Source organism: Poromitra crassiceps (genome assembly GCF_964638095.1).
Source record: "Poromitra crassiceps genome assembly, chromosome: 11".
Lineage (NCBI taxonomy): Eukaryota > Metazoa > Chordata > Actinopteri > Beryciformes > Melamphaidae > Poromitra > Poromitra crassiceps.
Window position 1 is genome coordinate 30,960,833 of NC_139643.1, and position 24,831 is coordinate 30,985,663.

Sequence of the window (24,831 nt, forward strand, 5' to 3'; positions counted from 1 at the left end):
TATAAAATGCTGGTCGTGTTTCGATTGACAAGTGAACCCTTTTCCGCAGATTCTGCATCTGACCGACTTTTCTCCAGTGTGTGTTCTTCTCACGTGAGCTGTTAACTTCATCATGTTCGGAAACGCTTTACTACAACTGTCGCACTTGTACGGTTTCTTGTCAGATTCAGAGCCCTCTTTGTCAGATTCAGATGAGATGTTGACAACAGCCTCTTTCTCTGAATGCAGAGACTGATGTTTACTGTGGTCACTTCCATCACAAGCAGGAGCCCACTCAATGGTATCAGCCTCCTCCTGCAGTAAAGGCTGCTCTCCCTCCTGACCGATGCAGAGGTCCTCCTGTTCCTCTTTAATCTGTGGAGGCTCTGGGTACGGACCATAGTCCGGACTGAAGTTCCTCTGCCAGTTACAGTGCTGCTGGTCAAGGAGAACCTCCTCCTTAACGGCAGATGGCTGAGGGGGGTCTGAAAGGGGGTGAGAAAGGAAGGACACTTTATTAAACAAATAAAAGCCTATATTCATAGTTGATATGGTGAGCTGATAGTATCAACAAGCAATACATGTGTTTTGCTTGTCAGTTGAAAGTTATAATAATTCCTGTAGCCTAACCGTGGTCTGTTAACTGCCCAGTTAATGTATTTACATTACACATACAAATACATTCATGTGAACAAGACAATAATATGAATCTTCATTTTGCAAGATATGAAAGTGAAAGGCATGCACAGATTCAACTGTGAAGTACAAGCGCCATCTAGTGGCGAAATGCGGGTTATTACACGACTATCCTGCGCTAAACACCGGGCTGCCATCTTTGGTTTCGTTACCATGGAGATTTGGATGTACTTGTTTTTTTTTTATCTACGTTTTACAATTCCTTACGAGATTGGGTTGTGTACATTTGTTTTTGGTAAAATAATGAAATGAGCCAACAGCACACTGAGCACAATCAGAAGTAATGTGACACACACACACACACTCAACTACAATACTAGCAAATTTGAGAATAATCTAACAGGTTAGCTCAATTGATTCAAATCGGTGTGCTTATGTGGAACCATTTATAGCTATATGTGGCATCCCCGTGTTTCACCAAGAAGAATGACGCTTGTGATTTGACAAACCTGTTGTGTGTATTAGCTTTAGCTCAGGCTTCAAAACGACATCCAGCAGCCTGCGCTGACGGTCGATCTCTTCCTCGTACACTTTTATAGTGTTTTCAAACACTCCTAAGATTTCCTCAGCAGCCGCAGTTAGTCGCTCGTTGACGAACGTCCTCAGGCTTTGGCGTGTAGGCATTTCGTCTGTCAATTGCTGCATCTTTCTCGCTCAGCTCTATCTAAACGCGTTTTGTTTTGTCTGTCTGAGAAGCTGTGACCGGATGTGAACGTGAAATACGAATAAGACTTCCGGTCCGTTTTTTCTCCAGAATAATTATGGAGAACATACTTTCTAGAAATCAACAACAATCAAATGTTGTCTAAAAACGTCTGTTTGCACATAAATAAATAAATAAACGAATAAATAAATAAAAATGTGTAGGCTATAATGTTTTTCCATTATAAAAATTGTTGGAATCATTGAAGGTACATTTTTCAAGAGTAGGAGTCTGCGTACAGACTACACAGGTCACCTTTTTCATTACAAGTTATGTCAAACACCCGCAGATCATCTCACTACTACTGACTAACATTAGGGTCCACGCTGTTTAAGAAATTGCGCTCTTATCATACGCTCTGGGGGGGATCTGTACCGGAAGTCTTATTCTCAACTGGCCCAAAAAATTTACATTGATAAGAACCGACGTACCATGCAACCTTGCAACGCTCGTCCTACTCTGACTCTGATTGGCTGTCATGGTTCTTTGCTGTTGTCTCATTGGCGCAAGGAGGCGTTTTCAGGCCAAAATGGCGCAGCTCTGTTGTAGGGAAAGGACTGCATATTCGTCTCTTACCTTATATACTCTTTGACTGGCCGAACAAAAACAGCCCTCGAAGCGCTTCCTCCACCTTGACACTCAGGTAGAAGATTTGGGCGAAAACTCCAGCGAAACTTTTTTCTCTTGCATTTTGGAGTGGCGTTGACACTCTGAACATGCACATTGGATTAAAAATGTTTACTCTCGTGCGGGGGAGATTGCGTTAATCCGGGAGATAGTTTGGGGACGAACCGTGACCACTGTATGCCCGGTGAGTAATCTTTAGTAAGAAATTCGTTAACGTCACCTCTAATGGAGGAAAGAGCAGGGCGCCTACATGAAAGTGAAAATAATTTGATGCACGAAACGGAATGTAATTTAGTCCAATGTCTGACCTTATCAAGTTAAAGCGGGGCCAATAGTTTTAATGTGGGGGGAAAGTGACAAAATGTATAATATGGTATTGTAAACACAGGCTCCGATACGAGCCCCGTCAAATCCTATAAATGTCACCCACCACCGAATTTTATTTAGCGAAGTGCTCTTTGATTGCTCATGTGTAACGTTATAAATAAATAATAATATGATAATTAATGTGTCCTCTTGGCGATAAGGGAACATTTTAAATTATTTTGTTAGTGTTGTTTGGCGTAACCTTCACTTGGTAGTGACAGGCACGTATTGGGGCCAATGTAAACACAGGTGACGGGGGCCTTGTTTGCATGCAGTTGATCTGGTTGTGTATGAATGGGATCATTTTCTACCTTTCGACATAGAGGCTGTTTTTCTTCATCAGACAGTGTATTGCAGTTCAATGTTACAGATCTCTATGACACAATCTGTGAGACTGATATTTGAGTGGTCAAACGTCTTTTTACTTTGTGAAGACATCTTCAAGAGAACCAGTTGGGCCTGGCACCTGGGGATAATAGTTTCATTTTAGTTTGAAAGAGAGAGATAGCCTGAGGTGGCTGCAACAGATTTTTTTATTGCCCAAGCATGTTGTTTTGTGATTTCATTGCAACACTGTATCTTAACACTGACATTTCAACAGACTACTTCTCTTATACCTGTCTAGACCTTAGAGCCAGTAAGCGATGTCTGCCAGCACCACTGGAAGTCCGAGACGCAGCTCAGGGCCCGGCGGGTCCAGTCATGGACCCAGCCAGGGTAGCAGCCAAAAGTCTTCTTATGAGGAGCGCTGTGTTGACCCAGTGGAAGACTGGACCCAGAACACTGAGACAACCGTCCACAAACCCTACCTGAAAGACGCTAATGGAAAGGAGTCTGAGACCATTGGCTTCATTCCTGGCTCGGCTGAGCCGGCCTCTGGGGCTCAAACCTGCGGTCCCTGCGCCTCTCCAGGCAGCTGCAGGGCCTTTGTGTGCAGTGTGCTGACGTGTGGCCTGTACAGGGTCTGCCAGCGCTCTGTGCTCGCCCCGTGCCTGGCACCCGGCGAGAGCTCCCCAGACGAACCGGAGAAGATCAGTCTCCGGGACGTGAACCCGGGAGACAACAAGGAGGAGGACGGCGTGGACTGGCTAGAGGACGTCCACATCGGTGGAGTGAAAGTGGACACACAGAGAGAGTACCTGGATGCCATAAGTGCAGCTCCATCCTACGTGGTTCCGCCTGCAGGTCAGAAACAGCCCAGCCACCTGTCCTTCCATGACTCTATGGGGTATTACGACTGGGAAGACGGCGGCGACGGGGACGTGGACACCCTGATCGCAAAGAAGCTGCTGGAGCTCTACTCGGAATACCAGATCGAAGAGCTGGCCAGGTGCACCTCGGACTCTGTGTTCCTGAGGAAGAGCAAGGAGATCAACCAGCTCATCAACTCGCTGGCGGAAGAGCACAAGCTGGACGAGCAGGAAGCCGAGTGCCGGCTGGTGCGCGGCATCATCCGCATCAGCACGCGAAAGACCTCCAAGAGGAGGGTCCCCAACTCCAGGACTGAGAGGACGCTGTCAGACAGCGGCAACGACACCATGAGGGACAGCAACTCCTTTTCATTCAGCAACAACAGTAAGTTTGACCTCACATTAGCATCAGACTGATACATTGACTTTTTATTAAACATCCAATATTGACTCGTCATCAGTGTTGTCCACCTTAATATCATAGATGCAGTGTTTGATTGATTCCATATTTATTGTAGAATTGATCAATACTTCACTGTTTGTCTATGGAAAGCCCCTAACCTGAATTGATTCAAATGAGATATTTTGATCAGATTCCACAAGTAGGCTAAGTAGTGTTTTATTATTATTAATAGTATTATTAGGCTGGGTTTCAATGCCGTTTTCACACTCCAGTGGTCCAAATGTTTTTCCACCCGGACAAGAATACAAATCTGGGGAAATACTGAACACTTAGGCCCTGTTTACACGGCAACGCTCCCTGCATAAACGGCAAACTTTTTTTAGCGTTAGTGCCTTCCTTTTACATGAGAACGGCGTTCTTGGGACCTGAAAATGCAAAAAAGTGAAAACAAATTAAAAATACTAATAAATATACTAGAAATATCACGGGCTTCATACACTCATTTCTAGCGCTGCACATTTGCACCGTTCTGAGCATGCGCAGTTGAGCAATTGTGCACCGCACGGCGCACCCCTCCGCCTTATTATATAGTAGTGACTAGTGAGATTGCAGAAAATATCAGATATCAACAGGTTAAATAAAAAAATATTTGTATTGGCCTTCAAACCCAAATTGGTCTAACTCTACCTCACACCCTTCCCCGGGGTATCATGGTAATTTGTTATTAACCAGCAAATGATTAGGAAGTACTCAGTAGCAAATGCTGATGCTTTGTTAGAGCGTGCACCTGCAGTTGTGCAACAATGTCAGAAACTGCTGTTGCTTCAGGAGAAACACCATAGACTTTTCTGTCAACAACTGGTCTGGCTTACTCTTGTTTGTTTCATTGTTTCTTCAAGATGACTACAAATCAAATCCAAACATCCAAATATCAGAACTGAGCCCCTCTGACAAGTGCGCCAGGGACTTGTGGAAAAACAACGGAGGTAAGAAATGTGGATGTTATTGAATGTATGAATGTGTGATGTGATGCAGGGTTCCGACGCATCCTGGAAAACCTGGGAAACAGAGTTGACCAATTTTCCAGTCATGGAAAACACATAACCTGACGCTGCCAAATGGTTTTGTGTGATCTAATCTCATGATCTTGCGCGAATCCAGCTGCCTTGCAAGGTTGGAAAACACATGGAAAATGAGAGAAAAAGTAAAATGTTCTGGAAAATTATTTCAACATTCTCCTATTTTTATTTAGCTGAGAATACTAGGCTTATGCTATCAATCAGAGCTCCCCAAAACGGATAACATTGCCAACCAAGGTTGCCACGGGTCTGGAAAGTACTTCAAAGTGCTTGGATTAAAAAATAAAAAATCTTATCACTTTTTTCCTCTCCACAATATTACTCTCAACGTAGGCTGCATATTCATATTCTCTCGTCTGTCTAGTCTCGTATTGTAAGCGGTCAAATATGCGGCTGGTCGCCCTAAGTAAACCCGCATGGTTTAGATTGTTTAAACTCTTAAGACCTTGATGATGCTCAATTAGTGAAGCTTTTGAGTTTTCATCAAACACCGTTGCCATGGCGACCCATTATTCGCCATGAAACAGGAAGCTGTTTTTGAGGTTCTAAGGAAGAACTCACAAAACTCGGCACCCGCATGAGAAGGTGTGAAGATGTTTATCTTATATGGGTTTTGGGTGTGCTAAAATGGCTAGATGGCTATATAGATAGCTATATATATATATATATATATATATATATTAGGGCTGTGCCGATTCACTTATCTCCCGATTCGATACTATCACGATACTTTGGTGCCGATTCGATATATATTGCGATTCACGATTATTGCGATTCTACGATTATTGCGATTCGATATTACGATTTATTGCGATTTTTGTTTATTTTTTTCTTTTATTTTTTCAGTTTGTTTGCTTTTTTACACTAGATTAGAACATGGGAAAAGTTGAATCATACACTAGAGACTGTATATTATATATCATGAGTAGGGCTGGGCGATATAGTTAAAAACAGGGGCGGACTGGGATCATAATTCAGGCCGGGCATTAGATACCAAGCAGGCCAGGCCGATATGGGCCAACGCGCGTGAAATTTGGGCCGTTTGAAGCCAGATTTGGGTCCAATTTTACAATGAGATGCACCCACTTTAACCCTGAAGTGTAATTATTACTTCAGACTAACTAATAAAGTAATAAAACCACTAGTAAACCAGTAGGCGGCGCCTGGCCTGCTGTTCAGTGAGTGGCCTGACTGCAAGCACCCAAAAAAAAAAAAAAAAAAAATTTTTTTTTTTTTTTTTTTAATTTGCGATTATCGATTCTGGAATAAAAGATCGATCCAAAAAATCGTGACATTAAAAATCGCGATACTTAGGTGAATCGATTTTTTCCCCCACCCCTAATATATATATATATATATATACATACATACCGTAAATTCCGGACTATAAGCCCGACTATAAGCCCGTTTTTTGGCCTTTTTTGGCCCCTGCGGCTTATATAACGGTGCGGCTTAAAAAAAAAAAAAAAATCTCTCTTTTTTAGCACTCTTTCTAACTATAAATCCACTTCTGTTTTAATTTCCTCTCTTGCCCTCTTTTAACAACATAACATAACATAACATAACACAACACAGGTAAGCAGAAAGAAAAAGACGAAGCAATCACCTCACCGCCATGAATGAGGAAATGACTCACCTGCTGGAGGCTGGAGATACACGGCTTGGGCTAAACTTTTACTCCGTGAAACACTATCGATTAAGTCCGACATCGCTCAGAGGTTTGAGCAGCTTGAAAACAAGTTTGAAAACGTGCAGAAGTCCATCCACTCACTCACTAAAGAAAATAAGCGAACAGTTTCTAATGCGGAAAAGCGCATCAGCGCACTGGAGGACAAAAACAACACAGTGAGTCCGAAAGTGGATAAAATGCAAAAACAAATCGAACCCCTGCACACGCAGGTTGATGACTTAATCAGCAGGAGTAAAAGAAATAACATTCGCCTGATCAATGTAAAAGAGGGAGCTGAGATTGGTGACATGGACGCTTTCGTGGCAAAATCCTGTGTTACATCCTGGACCTGAAGGAAGGCGAGAAACCACCAGAGGTGGACAGGGCACACCGGGCGCCTCGGCCACGTCCAGACCCCGGCCTGCCACCGAGGGCCATCTTCATCTGCCTACTCCGCTGGCCCGACCGTCAACTCATCCTCCAGGCTGCGGGGAAGAAGCCCCTCACCTGGGAGGGTACGCGCTTTTTCATCCGGCAGGACCTCTCCGCGTTGGTGCAACAGAAACGCGCAACATACAACAGCATCATCGAAAAGTTTAAAGTCAATGGATATCGCTTTGGCGTACTGTACCCAGCGAGACTCGTCATAACCATTGATGGACAGCGGCGGAACAAGAGCTCAAAGTGAAACTGCCGAATATCTTTTGAGTTGGACTGGTCAATAGTACTGTGAGTAACTAAAATAAAAAAATAAAAAACGGAATTCTCTCTTCTTTAGCACTCTTTCTAACTATAAATCCACTTCTGTTTTAATTTCCTCTCTTGCCCTCTTTTCACCACACCGCGGACACTGTGTGCACTGTAAAAAAAAACAAAAAATACCATTAAAACACCCGCGGCTTATAGTCCGGTGCGGCTTATATAAGAAAAAAATAGTCAACTTTGAAGGTGCGGCTTATAGACCGGTGCGCCTTATAGTCCGGAATTTACGGTACATACTGTACATACATACATACATACATGTAGCCTACTGTATATATTGCATCAGTCACTTTTTCCTCTCCAATAGTTAGGGTTGGGCGAGACATGGTTATCAAGCGTGTGTTTGACAACAGTGGTAGTCTTGTTTACTGCCTCCTGCCCACATGGCACTGATACTGTAGATCTCCAGGGCAGCAGAACAGGAAAAAGTCACTGGAGCACACAGACCTTTGTGCAAATATAAGAGATTATACAACAGTCAATCGTTCCGGCCGAGGAATTTGATTGGACAAGAGGCATTCCATGCTATTTACTAGAACAGCATGGGATGGTTCATTGTATGTATATCACTCCGCTTCACAGTTCTAATGTAACCTTGATTAGGGAGCATTCAAACAGCATTCGCACCTAGTAGTGACAGCTATATTGACCGACATATGACCTTAATTATGAACGGTAATCTGAAATCATCTGTGCTAACCTCAAAGTACCTGACGTTAGTTTAGCTAGCTTGCATTTGGAGACTACAGGCTGCAAGGTTACCTGTTGTTTGGCAACACTTGGTAATGCAATCCTGAGGGAACTGTTTTTGTTGGCGGAGACAAGTAGCAGACAAAAATCATCTGTTTTCTCAAATGACTTAAAAAAAAAAAAGCAAACTAGAAAAGTGCACTCAGTAGAGTGCAGATCTCCGCCAGGCACCGCTACACCTAACCATGGCCAAACGGAAACCCAACTATGAAGAGAACAGCTTGCAGATAACAAGGCAACAATAACCATGTTTACTTGAGTTTGGCATATGGCCAAGAGTGAACGCCACGCATCGTGCTGATAGCCTGTCTTACAGTAGCCTCTATAGGATATTGCAAATTCACGCTTGTTGCTGACTGATTATGGTTGTTTTTTTGTTTTCCTATAGGTCACACCTCCAGTTCTCCCACCGCCTCCTCGCCATCGCACACGGAGACTAATTCTTCAGGTGTCCCCCTCATTCACACGTACGTGAGAACATGACTCCTCCTCCACACGGGTGATCTATGCTTGAATTTCTTATGCTGCGTCCGCAAGGTCACATAGGGGACGTTGGAAGGAGATACAGATTGCACAGGAGTCTCTGGCTTAGCCACACTCTTAACAGAGACCACAGCTTTTCTTTGGAGAAGAAAAAATGTGACCAGTGAGTCACGTGGTCTGAATTTGAAGGTCTGAATTTGAAGGACTTAAGTGTACTCAGGGCTCTGTGTGTATGTATTTATGGTTGATAAATATTCTGTCTATATTTGAAGGATAGTCTGACTCACGTGTTGCTCCCAGCTTCTTGTCTTGTCAACAATCTGGGAACCCAGAGTCTAGACTGGGACAGACGCCCGATATTTCGGGGGTTTGCACTTTGCAGTGTAGAGCGGAGGATGTCCACACCAAGACTTCCGCTTCCGTGCGTCGTCGCGGACTCGCCGCAGTCATAGGGAGCCAAAGTCCCTCCCTTTCCGGTCGGGCCCTATGCGAACCAGCCGCGAGAAAAATATAAATGGTGAACGGCGAGAGACAATCTTTTTTTTTTACCCCCGTTGAATTGTTCCATGAGGTACACATTATGTTTGTCAATTTAAAAGAGAACTTTGCAAGTCTGGAAAGTCACAGTGTGTCATAAAACTGTTGCACTATAAGTTATAAATCAGAAAGACCACACACAACCAGTCGCGTAAGTGACGTCTCTCCCGCCAGGCCATGTTGGTGACCTACTGTATATTGTGCGAGACGAGAGATGTAGTTCATTGAGCAGTTTCATCAAATCTAAACGTTACGTTTCAGTTTTCCGACAAACTGTGACTTTCTTGACATGCATAGTTATCTTTTAAATAGACACAATTTACATGTGGTCTTCATGGCACAATTCAAAAAAAGCATTGTCTCTCGCCGTTCACCACCATTCATATTTTTTAGGAAGCTGGTTTGTAGCTGAAGCAGGAAGTAGGCGGTCACTTTGGCGATTGACGCGAGAATGCAGCTGGAGTTGTTTGATCAATACTTTTTGTAGGTGTTTTAGGCCCAGGGGACATTTCGCCTCTTCTCTATAAACAAACGTTGTCAGACTCTAAACAACAATGGAAGCGGAAGCCCTGACGCGGATATCGGACGTCTGGCCCAGAGTCTTATTAGTCGTCAGACTGATTCTGACTCTCTGTGTCCAGATTGGCCTGTCGATGACTACCATTAATAGTCCCTTTGTCCTTGAAGGAGAGCTGACTTGTGTTTAGGAAACCTGACTCCCATTTTTGCTGGACTACTTTTTATCAGTCAGATTTCTGTGCTGTATTACACGCAATGGACCTCTGGGTTGGGCTCTGGAATGCACTCGGAAAACACAGAGAATCGTAATGATCGGCACATCTTATGTATATCTTTGATCATGAATGATTCCGTGTGATTGTAGATTGGTATTCAATGCTGTGTTTTACACCTGCCTTTATTTATCTATCACATGTATGTTCCGGATTCATGAGCAAAAAATATTTCATGTTTTCTGATTCTGTCAACCCCTCAATGGACAACTTGTATGTATTCCCGTTTTAAATGACTAAGTGTCTAATTGTCCTGAGAAAGGCCATTTTATACTAATGATGATGAAGCTCTGTATATACCTCAGTGATTGTGAATTTGAAGTCACAATGAAATGGCATTTTGAGAGCATCTTGCTTCCGTAAGCTGACGTACTGTACAGGATGTGGGGGTGGGACTGAACTGTTCAAAGGTGGCCTCCGGTGATAAGTGATGGGATAGCAGTATCCGTTAAGGAGAGAAAAGCAGGTTTATACGATGGGAGGGCCGCCGGGGGATTGTTCAACAATCTGTAATGGTTTTTATTGGTTTTGAATTTTTATGATCGCTACTGGTACGCCATGAAGTAACCACTGTTTTCCACGAAGAAAAGATATAAAAAATCGTGTAGTTAAAGAGCTGCATATAAATGACATGGATAATTAACAAACAATGTGAAAAATAATTCCCAATACTGTATGTGGCCATTTGCTATTTTGGGTACAACTCGGTCTCAAATTTGGGACAAGCTACAGATGTTCAGATGCAGCTAGACTTGTCAGATTGGGGTTATAGACCAGGCAACAGGCCATGTCTATGAGGAATGACCACAGTGGCGGGGGGGGGGTCTCTGTGAGGTCTGGCACTGGATTTTCTACACACTGGAGCTGGCTTGATTTTTGCCTGCAGTGACATCAAGATGACTGAATACTGGATTGAATTGACCTTTAAGTGAGAATATCCCAGCCTAGGCCGACTCCGTTTTTATTCCAACTGCTTGTTATGTTTGCTCCCGTGCCCATGATGGGAATTTTGCCAGCTGAGTCAGTTGAATTCCTTCTACTTTGTTCCTTCCTTATCAGCATTCGCTTATGGTTTAGTGTTGGTCATGGCCAAGGATATTTATTTCAGATTCTGCTCTCTGAGATACCTCCCCTCGTGCATTAGGTTCCTCCTCCAGTGAGAAATAACGATTTAATATTTGTCTCGCTAATATGAATCAAAGTTACCTTTTGAAGACCCCCTAAAGTCATGTTTTAAGATGTATAGAATATTCTACTTTGAATAATAATTTGTGTCTGATGGTTCCCCTCCACACAAAAAAAAGTTAAATTTGTTCAAATCCTTCCCCTCCAGTAGGAAATATTTTTTTATCATAATTTTTGGTTGTAGGTCTCACAAAAAGCCAGAACATAACTACTCTATGTTATGGTTAACATTCCATTGATGATGCCGTCTAAAACGGCCTACTGCAGCTTTAACTGCTGAATACTGGACAGGGATTGGTTGAAACTATTTGTGATGTCACAAATCATGCTTGTAGGAAATTCCCTTTTCAGTGAGCACAGAGAAACTTTCCACTTTCAGCAGATGAATGTGAAAACAGCCTTCTGGTGTAAAACTCTGCACAGACGTCATTTTGCACAGTGAAGCTCAAACATCCAACTGAAGGAACAAGAAGAAAAGCACGTTTTTGACTTTAGGGGCTCTCTAACTCATTCAACACTGCTGATTTCTCTCCCTTTTAGTGTGATGATAATGTGTATAATAAAACAGGGTGAAACTGGTTATTCTGGTTGTTGTGACCAAAGAAGGAAACAATTTGAATCAATTTTAGTTACAGTAGGTATTTAGGAAGTAGTCAATGTGTTTGTGTCATGGAATAGGCATAACCAATCTAACGGCATACCTCTCCGCTGGTTGAATTCACTAAAGCAGAGCCTTTTTTCAATCATTCACTATATTTTCATGATAATGTGTATGATGCTTGGGCCAACAGGGTAATTTATGGTACTTTCCATTTTGAGCAAAGATTGTATTGGCAGGTGTTTGTATTGAAACATGCAACATAATCCCATCTGTTAACAGCTTTTGCCTCTCACTCTTTCTTCTTTAAAATAAATAAATAAAATAAAATAATGTTTACAGAAAATACATTATTGTTTGCTTATTGTTTGCCATATACAGCCACATGAGGGAGTCAAAGCATGCAAAAGTGACAATTCCCTCCCTTAGCATCACAGGCCTACTCAATCTTTCATAGTATTGTTGATTTGCTCAACGTAAAAATTCAAACAAATGAAACTGTCAAGCAGAAAAGGATAAATGTGTATTTCATGCACTTGTCAACATATTTTTCACTGTATAAAATTACAAAACACTCGCACAGTCGTCGTTCGCAAAAGTCTTTCTCGCAGGAGCTTTCATCTGTAATCTTGTTGGCCAAATAACATGTCTCTTAATAAATCGAACAGGTCGGCGTCGCCAATAACCGGCTTGAAGAACAGCTCGGTGACCAAGTGTTGACTGACGGTCTGAACCGCGGAGGCTGCTAGGAGGATGTGGCTGAAGCGAGCGGTGTCCTGTGGGTGCAGGAGCAGGACCGCCTCCTGGAGAGCTCTCTGCGCCTCACGCTGGAGACCTTCAACCAACACCAAGGCACTCAAGCCTTGAACATCTGTACAGAGGAAGATAACCTTTTGTTAATGCTTGTATCCAGTTGATGTGTAACAGGATTTTTGAGGCAAGTGTTTTACCTGGGTTAAACAACATGGCACCCTTCAGGTATGCGTATTCCTTTGGACTGAGATCCAGATTCCACAGTTGGTGCAAGCACATTTTGAGTCTGTGGACTCGAACGAGAGTTGGCGGTGACCTTTGACCTTCCTTCTCGGGCCGTCCCTGTCCCAGCAGGATCTGCCGCAGCATGCTTGAATGCGGCACGTCCGTCACCTCGAAGACCATCTTTTCTTGAGCGAGTCCCAGAACATAGAGCGGAACCCAGCAGTCTCTCAACAAGGAGAACTGATCTCCGGATGGAAGGTGACCAAAAGATGGTACGCTTCTCATGAAGCAAACTGTTTTGACCAGCACACTGGAAGCGACCTGGCACGTAGCCTTGGGGTTCTCCAGGCAGACGGCCCTCCTCTGCGCGCAGTGACAGTTGTGCGCTGAGGCACTCTGGTGCAGTGTGTCATTGTCCAGGTAGTTGCTGTCCCTCCAGCTCAATATGTTGTAGAGGATGGTGTGAGGATGCTGTTCCCGGTATCCTGTGCAAGTGCAGCTCGTGACCTTATCTTCCAGAGGAAACATAGCGGAGGACGTATCCTCGGTGAGATTGCTTTTACAGGGAAAATCTGGTCGGTAAGCTCGGATCCAGCCGGTGTGACCAGTCTCTGGCTTTTTACACAGCAGTCCAGACGGCCGGGCCCTATTTATACAAGATATCACCTAGGCTGTGCCATGACGAGTCAGCCTTGGCCCCGCCTCTCTAGACTCACACAGTGACCCTGGACTGCTCATGCTGACAGGGTTCCCTCCACGTGGAGGCGATAAGGCACATTCAGCTCAGCTGCACAGGGACGGGGAATACAGGAGCTGGCAGGGTGAATGACATTTATCATGTTTACCTCAGTCATTAACTCAGCCTGTACCAGTCTACCAAGGACTGACTGACCGGGTCAATAACTTTCACCTTATGTGCTAGTTTGGACCTACATTTAATAAAGTCAGAATCCGTTTTTGTATGGGTCATAACAGTATTGAGAAAGAATTCCAACACCTGATTTCTAAATTGTTCGACTTGAAGCTCTTTTCATTTCTCGCCACAAATCCCGTCTTCACCAGGATTACCTGACCGAAAATGACAGACTTGGAGAAACTCAAACTCAAACAGATCAAGACCCCAGCAAGAGAGTGCTTTTGTATTGAAACACACAAGCAATATGTAATAATTCAGCTTAGCATTCCACTTAACACAGTAACCACTCCTTAATTAACTCTTCAATTAAGTATCTGGTCCACAGAGAGCAGTGTGCTGTCGGTCATTGCATGGATATCACTTCCTAATCATATCAGTGTGACAATAGACAGTCTGAAGTAGCATTAAATTCATCTGAAAAACAAAGTATTGTCATGTGTAACAGAATTCTGATTTTTTTTTGTAATGGGTTGTCTTGTTTTGCTAATGCTTGACTCTTAGCACATTTCTAAGAGTACGTCTTCTTTTATAACTTAGGTGATATTTGAAAATTGTATTAGGAGCACTAGGTGGGACCAACCAAAGTGGGTATGAGGTGCCTTTGTGGTGGTTTGGTTTTACCTCATAAAATATAGAACAGATATTTTCCAGGAACTTGTCCTATGATGACATGACTTCCCTCACAATTCTGTTCCTTTTGACCTGTTGCCTCCACGTGTGGTGTATTAAGGCTTTGTCCAGTTATCTTGAGTATTTGGAAATATTTCACAAATGGCATGACCAACTTCTGAAGGGCAGGCAGGTGTCATGGTGCTTGTCTGTTTCAACTCAGGTTGGGAAAAGTGGCAAACTGGGACAGTTAGATCTGTCATTAGCTTATTTTTAAAACAACATTTTTGTAGAACAGTATCATTATTTTGGAAATTCCATGCTATAAAATTGTGTGCATACTCTACAAATCCGAACAAGTCTTTAATCCTCTACCTACCATGTCCTTTAACAATCACAATGGTTGAGCTCATTTTGCACATTTATGTAGGTATATAGTAGGCATCTCGCGCCTCGCCCGCCCTGCAGCTCGACCGCTGTGTGGGCTCACTTGCTCCCTTGCCCGCCGGCTTACCTGCTCTTTTGACATCACTAATGATGTCACAAACTGATGATGTCACAACTTCGCATCACTGATGACATCACATTGCTCGTATGACATCACTGATGATGTCACAATGCCTATGACATCATCAGTGATGTCACAATGCACAATTGCTCAAGTGACATCACAGATGACATCACTTCTGGGGCAAAATTGAAACAAACATTGCCCACATGCTCCCTTTTATAATATAATTATATAAAGCTTTTCCCACTGTTCCACTATGACAGTCACCGGTTGGCAAATGAGTTAGTGTGTTAAAGAATTTCAGCATTTTTGTTATGTCAATTAATTTTTATTTTTATATAGCCTACTAGGAGACAAATAAAAGTGTGACTTGTGGGAAAGAATTTCACGTTTCATTAAATGTGATGTATCTTCTGAAGATGCAATGTCTTTTTAAATTGTAATCTCTCTCTCTCAAATTCTGTTTCCTGAGGTCACCTACCCACGGGCTGTCATTGGCTGCCTGTCATTGAAAATGTAGGCGGTGCTTGTTTCCAGGAAGTGTGTGTACAGTGTACTAGCGTGACTCTGCTCTGGCCTCATTGTTGTTGCTAACCATAGTTTTTGCATAGCCATTTGAACATTTGATATTTTCTTCAACTATTCTAGCAATATGGCTGATGATGAAGATAAGTATGACGGGATGTTGCTTATGATGGCGCAGCAGCATGAAGGAGGTGTGCATGAGGTAAATAACCCTAGATGTGTGGCTAGCTTACTTTAGCTTGCCTGCTAACGTTGAGGCTACCTGCTACCAGGCGTACCTTGCCAACCAGCATTTTCATCCAAAGACGAGTCAATATAGAAACCGTAACGGTTACGTTACATGGTAAATCCAAATATGCATTCCATAGCCGACATTTCTAGTTTCACTTTATTTCAATAAAGTCCACGTTACTGGTTGTTATACTGTAAGTGTTGATGAGCAAACTAGCCATGAAGGTGGTAGATACAGAACAGGAATTATTGTATTGGACGTACAGTATTTAGAGGTGTGTGTGTGTGTGTGTGTGTGTGTGTGTGTGTGTGTGTGTGTGTGTGTGTGTGTGTGTGTGTGTGTGTGTGTGTGTGTGTGTGTGTGTGAGGTAGTGTAGGAATGTATCCAGTGGCAAGAGCAAAAATACCCCAAGAAATCTCAGAATGCCCTTAAAAACCGTGATCGAGGGGCAAAAATTGCCTCCAAGATTTGGATCATTTTATTTACAATCAACTAATTTAATTTCCATCTCCATCTCTAGCACACACTCGGCTCCTGCAAGCTGTTTGCCAGAAGTTGATCAAGAACACACTCACAGACGCACAAAGAGTGCTGTTTTCACATGTCAAGGACTTTTCAAGCAATACAAGTTTTTTGGGGAAAGAGATTAAAACAAAAATGTATCCACCACAGGTTACCTAGGCAACCAGCCACATTGAGCTAAGAAGGCCTATGAGAGAGCACAACAGCCAATGACAGCTCAACGATCAGCAAATCGCTGTATACTTGTAGCCTATGTGGAGAGTGATACTGTAGGTGGGAAGGAAGTGTATCAAGCTTGAGTCTCATTTGTGATAACCTATTTTGTTCTCCCGACAGTTGGTGAGCACATTTTTCAGCTTCCTCCGCCGCAAAACCGACTTCTTCACTGGTGGAGAACCAGGTGCCCCGGAGAAGGTGAAGCAGTGCCGTGTGCAGCTCCAGTGACATGTGACACACCGTCCACACAGTCTATATACTAAGCAGCAGTGACAGAACCCCCTCTGCTGTTCCACCAATTCTCACCATCTCTTTCTTTCAGCTAGTCAAAGAGGCCTTTGCCCACCACAGTGAGAAAGCGCTGAAGGTCCACAGAGAACAGCAGATCAGACAGGAGAAGGAGAAGAAAGAGAAGGCCGAAAGAGCCGCCAAGCTGGCAGAGGAAGAGAAGAGGAAGAACAAAAAAGAAGATGGTCCACAAATCCGGGAACTGACTGACGAAGAAGCAGAGAAACTTCAGTCTGAAATTGACCAGGTGAAATCTGGATGCTTTGATGTTCTGTGTCACATCAGGTGATTCACTTATCACTGCATTGTTTAGGGCACTCAATCGACTGAAATAACCCAGTTCCAAGTAGTATCGAAACTCCTCCAGTCAAATGCCACCTGCATTCGATCCTTTTTGTACAGATCTAGATCTAGATCTTGTATGGTTTTGCTCACAGACAATCACCGCAAGCATTGTTCGATTTAATGCGACGTGTGATTGGCCCACTACCGCAGCAGCTATAACCCATACAGTCTGTGGTGAAGTCGAGCGCGGTGTATGTGACGAGCTGGCAGTTCAGCGAGCCGAGATGTCATCAAAACATTCAAAAGTATAACTATAGCTGCTATACTACACTCCTGTGGCGTCTGGGGGAAAAAAGTATAGACTGAGGTACTCGATTGGCATCAGTATCACTTTAAGGGTACTGTTATCATAATTTTTTTTAAATGTTACCTACCGAGCCTTTATTGTGTTGTAACTTGTGTAACTTGTGTATTGACACATGTGTGTACTGTGCATTTTAGAAAAATAAACCAGATGAGAAAAAGGACGTTGTGACAACAAATGCAGAAAAACCATCTGAAAAGGCAGAGGAAGGAGAGAAGGGGGTGAGTGTGGATTATTTTGAAGTAAATTTTGAAGTATTTTGTCAAGCACGCTATGTGGTTGGTAAAAGAGGTCGATGTTGATGACAAGTAGAATCTGGGCCACTTGAGTTATTTTTCCAAATGTCTGTATTTCCTCAGTCGGAGTCGGAGGGAGAGGAGGATGAGAAGGACAAAGATAAGCTGAAGCCTAATGCAGGCAACGGAGCCGACCTGCCCAACTATAAGTGGACACAGAGCCTGTCTGAACTGGATGTGAGTGCCTTTGCTTCTTTGGCTTCAAAATAAAGCTTTGAGGTATAACTTCTGAAAACTGCTTTGGCATCTTGGATCTGTGTTTTGATGAGCTCATATATATGTGTGTATATACAGTATGTGTATATATATGTGTGTGTGTGTGTGTGTGTTTGTGTATATATATATACACGTGTGTGTATGTATGTGTATATATATATATATATATATATATATATATATATATATAAGCTCATCAATCAATATGAGCTCATCTATATAATATATTTATAAAAATATTTTCGTACGACATTTTATTTGCTTATAAGAAGCACTTATTGAACATGTAACTGCCACAGAGAAAAATTATACAAATTATTTTGTGCTCCTGTTCTGAAAACCGTCTGATTAATTAACAGAAGTCAAAATATTCCATTCATGTGAACATTTAGTAAATTGTGAATATTCACATCCTAGCACAGCTTCACATCTTAACTGCAATTTTTCACAACTCACAGAATCCCCTTCTTGTATGCAAATTCATTTAAATGGTGTTCGCACGACAGGAGAAAAAAAACTTCTGAGTTCTTCATGTGAATGTGAAGGGACTGCAGGTTACCAAACTCTGTCCAGTAAACAAACTACTTGTGAATCCATCCAGCTTTTGTTTACAAGCCCTCATTCACTTCACTTGTTATTGGCCAGTGTGAACCCAACCAAATACACAAAGGCAAGAAAGTAAAATTGTCAACTATAGATTGGAACAATAAAAGTGAATTGGAAGTGTGATCACACCCTTAGATTAGCAGTCCAGTTAATTGAGCTCAACAAAGGAGCCGACCAGCAACTCCTGGTGATTCCAACCACCACATCTTATTTTGCTATTTAAGACAATGGCCATCAACAAAAAGCCGAAGGAGTTTGCCAAAATCTAGTATGCAATAACAAATGTCACCTGTTCCAACAGCTCGTGGTGCCTTTTGATGTGAAGTTCCGCATAAAGGGTAAAGACGTGGTGGTGGACATCCAGCGGCGCACCATGAAGGTCGGCCTGAAGGGCCACCCGCCTGTCATCGAAGGGCAGCTCTACAACGAGGTGAAGGTAGAAGAAAGCTCCTGGCTCATCGAGGATGGAAAGGTTGTCACCGTCCACTTGGAAAAGGTACCAGGGATTAAAGTTCTCCGTCGCTGCAACGGATTTCCGTCAATCCGAGGACAGTGTTCCAGTTCAGAAAAATATAAACGGAGCATTTAAACAACTGGTTCATTTCGTTTTAATGCCGTAACTTCCTGGCTGGGTGTTGTTTGGACCTTCGGACCAATCACAGGAAAACTCCACCCAACCAGAAAGCTTGGCCACATTAAACAAACACACAGAGCATCATCTAGACATGTCTTTTTTTGTGAGTGCTAAAGCAACATGTTCACGTGAATTTAACTAGTAAACAGATGTAAATATTGTAATTTTCACACGAGCCATTCAGTTACAACTGAATGCTAGGTAACGTTAGGCCATTGTATAATATAGATGGATGAGTTACTGTCCATTCTATCAGTATCGTAGCAACAAGAGATTGAGGGCGTCAGGGTCAAGGAGACAGTAAAGAGCAGCCACACCAACCGGACTCCAAATCTAGAACCGACACTGTTTGTTTGTTTTTTGCAGCTGTTAGTGCTCATTGTGATGTAAGCTCCCATCAAATTATAATAAGTATATAAAATAATTTCATTCAAACATACAGAAAAAATAATACTGTTCCGTTCTTGACAATATATCAATAATTATGTTTAGCAATAAAACAATCAGAGATCATAATATAGCCCCACAGTGTGCCTTTTTCTCAGCTGCCTCCACCTTTTTGTTTTTTACATGAAAACCTATGGGAAGTGACCGCACAGGCAGCAGGGGGGGAAATTGCCCGCTGCGGAATATGACTTTGCCTTGGGGGGGGGGGGGGGGGGGGGGCATTGAGATCTTTTCTTTTTTCCCTTAAATCCCTGAGGTACCTGAGAAGTTTGTCGTACGCCTATGGATGGATCACTTACATTTCTAGCTGTAGCCCTGCGAGTCTTTTGTAATGATACTGGTTAGAACATAAGAAATCTCCTGGCTATATCTGTATTTATAATTGTGCCTTGCACGGCCGAGCCCACCCTGCAGCTCGCATATGCAGCCTGCCCTGCAGCTCGACCGATGTGCGGGCTCACCTGCTCTTATGACATCACTGATGATGTCACAAACTGATGATGTCACAACTTTGCATCACTGATGACATCACCATAGCTCTTATGACATCACTGATGATGTCACAATGCCTATGACATCACCAGTGATGTCACAATGCACAATTGCTCAAGTGATCTCACTGAAGACATCACTTCCAGTTGAGTGACATCACCTCCGGGACAAAAATTGCAGAGCCCACTTGCTCCCTTTTTAGTATGATGATGATGATGAAAGAATTGCTGGCTAGTTAAACCATATTCTTTAATTTTAGATTAATAAAATGGAGTGGTGGAACAAGGTGGTTACCACAGATCCAGAAATCAACACCAAGAAAATCTGCCCGGAGAACTCAAAGGTAAAGCTTTCTACTTGCTATAACTGTGGAGGACTCTTTGAAGTTTTAGAAGTTACAAAGATTATGGAAAATATATTTCTCTCTCTCTCTCTCTCTCTCTCTCTCTCTCTCTCTCTCTCTCTCTCTCTCTCTCTCTCTCTACTTTCTATTTCTTCCTGAGCAGCTCTCGGACCTGGACGGAGAGACGCGTGGCATGGTGGAGAAAATGATGTACGACCAAAGGCAGAAATCGATGGGCCTGCCCACCTCCGAAGAGCAGAAGAAACAAGACATTCTCAAAAAGTAGGTCCCTGACATTATATTACTCCCTCATGGAACATCACTGAAACACTCGAAATATATTTTTATGTTGAAAGGACCCGTGCAGTTCTTTTGTCACCTTGAAGCTTACAAGGACTTTTTTATAGCCTTTTCTTTTTAAGTGCACCAACTTGCATCTTGTGCGTTTTATTGTCTCAACTCAAACAGAAGCTACTTTATATTGCTGTTAGTTTAATAGAGACTTTATGGCGTATTTCAGCTTTTATAAGAATGGTGAATTTGAAAGCTTGACTGTCTAGCCTGCCTTCAGCGTTGCCTACAGTATATCCGCTCAAGGCCAGACTGCTGTAATAAAAAGATAGCAGCAGGACGTTTGTACCAGCTTCCCCTAAGCACTGTCAGTTACCTCATCCAGAATCACATACTACATCCAGACGCATTGAATATGATTAGATATTAGATCTACTCCACTCACCTCCACTCACTGTCCACCACATTAATCAGATCATCTATAGTTTTTACAGCACCTTTCTTCGTAACTTTGCATATTGAGCAAAAACAGATTTTCTTGAAATGAATATATATACTGTATATGACCTCTCATAAGGCAGCCTTGTTGTTGTTGTTGTTGTTTTGTTGTTTGTTCTTTAAGTGATTATTATAAGACGTAACATTCAAATAGTGAGGTAGAATTTGTGAAATAGTATAAAGTACATCAGGAACAGCGAGCGCCCCTTCCGAGTCAGTGATGATCTATGTGACCTATCTCTCAGCGGGGATTATAGGGAGCAGTTGTCAGAGTGAGATAAGGCCTGGATGTGGGATAATGTGGGAGCTGTCGGAGAGCGATGCGGAGGACAGTCTCTCTTATCACCGTCAGCGGGTTAATAACCCAGGGTTCGCACAAGATCCTTGAAGTGCTTGAATTTCATTTTGTAATGTCTATATGAACCCTGATAACCCCACAGGCAGGTTACTCCTGTTCAGCCTAGCCTTACAGCATGTGTCTGCTGCTCTGTTGACCCCTACTTCCTCTCTAAGCTTGTTAAAGCAGCCTCGGCAGAGCTTCTATGCTTTTATAAGGGCTAAACAATACTACTGTGATTATGGTAGGGCAGATATTATTGGCTCTCAGACTCAGGTGACATCTTGGGCACGTCTACTGGTCTGATCTTCATGAAACCTGGAGAGATGATGCATCCACAGTCCAAAAATAACTTTCTTTGTCCACCTGCCAAATGGCTAGTGAATATTCCAGCCACTTGCATATTTTACCAGCGTGTGACTGGTGCTAATTTTGGACCCTAGATGCATCTTGTTACCAATAAGTGAACTCTTGACAGTGCAGAAACACTTTGACAAGACGTGTCCTTCTGAAAGGTTCCATCAAAATTAGAGGTGGCTTGATAGCACTTTTTCATGTCCGATGCCGATACCACAACCTTGAGTATCTGCTGATAGCGATACCAATCCGATATGGTCTTTTCCCCGCTCTTAAACAAGCTATTAATAATACCTTGGTCTGGATGCACTTATCTTTATATATATTTGATTTTTCAATTTTCAGAACTTAGAAAACGAAACAAAAACAGGCTCAAACAAAACAAAACAATACATATAGAGAGTCAAAGTGGAACGCCACTTCCTGCTTCAGCACTGTACCAGAGATTTTCATCCGCCGTTTATTTTCCCATAGACATTTCGTAAAATGCGTATAAAATAGTTTTACTTCGTCGAACCAAACGGTTCAGCTAACGCTATAATCGGGAGAGACCATAGAACATTTCACTTGGACCAAAACTTAAAAAAACTACATCGAAACAATATTTTCTTTAAACCCCACGTTTTGGTCCCAGTGAAATGTTATGCGATCTCTCCTGTTTCTAAATATATCTGTACCGTTTTTATACGCATTTTACGAAATGTGTATGGGAAAATAAATGGCGGATGAAAATCTCTGGTACAGTGCTGAAGCAGGAAGTAGGCGGTCACTTTGCCTCTCTATATCATCGACATTCCAACATTACAGCGCTGTGCTACCAGCCACATCAAGTGCTTATGTGCTTGTAAGAGATGTGCGTGGGATCCCACGTGAGGGGTCCATGAAAAGTCAGCTGGGCAAGTTCCTTGTCGTTTTCAACCTCGTCTAAGTAGGCCAGAAACGGGTCCCAGACAGCTGAGAACTTCCCAAGCGAATCGGTCCTCAGGATGCACTTATCTTTGGTTAGCCATCTAAACATCATGCTGAAACTGTGAAACAAATATTTTACTCCCCGAAAGGAAGAAATACACAATATGACTGTTAAGCAATACTGCTGCTTCTTTTGATTTAAACGTTTTCACACACAGAAGTTGTAGCTACTGTAGGTAGCTGTACTGTACTATAGGTGATACATGCTGCTCATCTGTGTGACTCGTGTCATGACACATCTCTCTTTACGGCATGTCGCTAAAAGTTTAGTTCAGTATTTATGTGATAGTTTTAGGCTAATGGATCGTAGAGGATTTACTTTTTTTTTTTTTTAATCTCTGGTGATTTTGGCCAGTCTCGGGCCGATACTGCGTATCGGATTGGCACAACCCAAAATCAAGCCAGTCGTGTCTGAGATATGAGATTTTTACTGTTGCCTCATTTCCACTTGTGTCTGCTGTCTGCAGGTTTATGTCTCAGCATCCAGAAATGGATTTCTCCAAAGCCAAATTCAGCTGAGAGTTGCTGCCGTCAAGCCGGCCTCTAGCGTCAACATCATCCACGTTGCCTCTAGCGTCAACATCCTCCACGTTGCCTGTGATTCATGTGTGAATCCTGATCAGAAGCAGCGTCAGGAACGGAGCCCCGCTGCCCAATGGCCCCCCGTCCTCCTCCTCCCCTCTCCCCGCATCTCTACTCTCCGTCGAGGAAGCCGTTTTCGTTAACTACACATCTCGAGTTCATACAAGTCTTCATTTTTTCGTTTTAGTCATACGCTTTGATGACTGTAATGCCCACATTTTTCCCTTTCCATGTGTTCTAAATATTTAAAGAGCTGTCTGGATTCTTTTTTTAATAAACAAGCCTGAATTCAAAGCCCGGGGTGTGATGCATGACTGTGTAACCCTCCGGAGTAAAAATAATTACCGCGCTGTCAGCCGAAGAAACACCCGAACCTGGTAGTTTACTGCCGATGTAGGGAAATGTAATGGGTGGGGGGGGGGGGGGGGGTGAAAGCAGTAAAGGCTCAATTCAAAACTTTTACCTGCTCATTTTATTTTTATTTTTACTGACTATGACTTTGAATGTTCACAACCTTAAAGAGGTGAAGGCTATGATTAGCCATTTTACCAGCCCTCAGAGTCATTGACCTTGGACATCCAAGAGCTACTGGCTGATAATGAGGATGTTTTCCTCAAGTTGTCACCATACAGATTCATTGCGTCATAATATGCCTTGAAATGGAGCCTAATTAAATGTCAGTAATTTTGATAGATGGTAGATGGGCCAGATGCACTGTCATCAACTTTCTATAATTTCTATGCGGCCGAGCATTTCGGGTTAAAATGGTGTTGAGTTAAAACATTTCACTGTGTTTCAGAGGCTTGACATGTGCCATTCCAAACATGTAATATTCAAAGATACTTTCAGCTACTACTTTTATATCGTTGGTTTATTATCCCCGAGGGGATTCCCCCCCCCCCCACAAACTGTACATATGAGAGCCAGCAATACACAATCACACATCACACAGACAATATTAGCAGACTGTAACTGCACATCACAAGGGGAAACACACAGTACCAGAGACAGTAGCCATACGTGACATGAGGTATACGCAGTGGGACATAATGGTGACAGGCAGATAAGAGCAGGACCGAGGACTCGTTCAGCGAGTCACCTAGTTTAGGGCTGCTATGGCTGCAGGTATCAGGCTTTTGCTAAAGGTGCCCTTCTGCACCTCAGGGTGCTGTACCGGTCCTGCACCCAGAGGGCAGCATGGTGAAGTGGGTGAGTGGTGTCCTGTGCTCTATTGTATTTGCTATGCGTGTGATGGCCTTACAGTTGAGCTCTGGGAGGTTTAGGAGTGGGTGAGACCTATTATGTTGGCAGCAGTTTTATGTGTGTGAATTTAGTCTGGTTTGTGACAGTGAGCATGTTAAAGAAACAGGTGGAGCACTAGAGCAGGATGGGTTGGATAATACTTTGATGATATTGCAGTAGGAGAAGAAGGTGGGGGGCGACATATTCAAACAAATTTAGTGGAATATACAGGCTGCCGGATACACTTGAAACATCAT

At 42.9% G+C, this 24,831-nt stretch overlaps 2 protein-coding genes and 1 pseudogene across 3 annotated transcripts; 2 read left to right on the forward strand and 1 right to left on the reverse strand.

Annotated features, from left to right (window-relative positions):
• The first annotated feature begins 2,160 nt into the window (after positions 1-2,160).
• Positions 2,161-12,104, forward strand: LOC310785156 (uncharacterized protein). The gene is made up of 4 exons (XM_083646144.1): positions 2,161-2,189; positions 2,997-3,946; positions 4,864-4,950; positions 8,613-12,104. The coding sequence occupies exons 2-4, from the start codon at positions 3,016-3,018 to the stop codon at positions 8,705-8,707; spliced, it is 1,113 nt and encodes a 370-aa protein (XP_083502270.1). The 5' UTR covers positions 2,161-2,189; positions 2,997-3,015; the 3' UTR covers positions 8,708-12,104.
• A 331-nt stretch (positions 12,105-12,435) lies between these two features.
• On the reverse strand, positions 12,436-13,324 carry LOC310784956 (nuclear receptor subfamily 0 group B member 2 pseudogene; annotated as a pseudogene). The gene is made up of 2 exons: positions 12,769-13,324; positions 12,436-12,689 (listed from the first exon to the last, which is right to left on the reverse strand). The product of its transcript is annotated as a nuclear receptor subfamily 0 group B member 2 pseudogene (transcript).
• Positions 13,325-15,379: 2,055 nt separating this feature from the next.
• Positions 15,380-23,620, forward strand: LOC310785742 (nuclear migration protein nudC-like). The gene is made up of 9 exons (XM_083646875.1): positions 15,380-15,559; positions 16,448-16,525; positions 16,650-16,862; positions 17,402-17,485; positions 17,624-17,737; positions 18,684-18,878; positions 20,215-20,298; positions 20,462-20,580; positions 23,218-23,620. The coding sequence occupies exons 1-9, from the start codon at positions 15,485-15,487 to the stop codon at positions 23,267-23,269; spliced, it is 1,014 nt and encodes a 337-aa protein (XP_083503001.1). The 5' UTR covers positions 15,380-15,484; the 3' UTR covers positions 23,270-23,620.
• Positions 23,621-24,831: the final 1,211 nt, after the last annotated feature.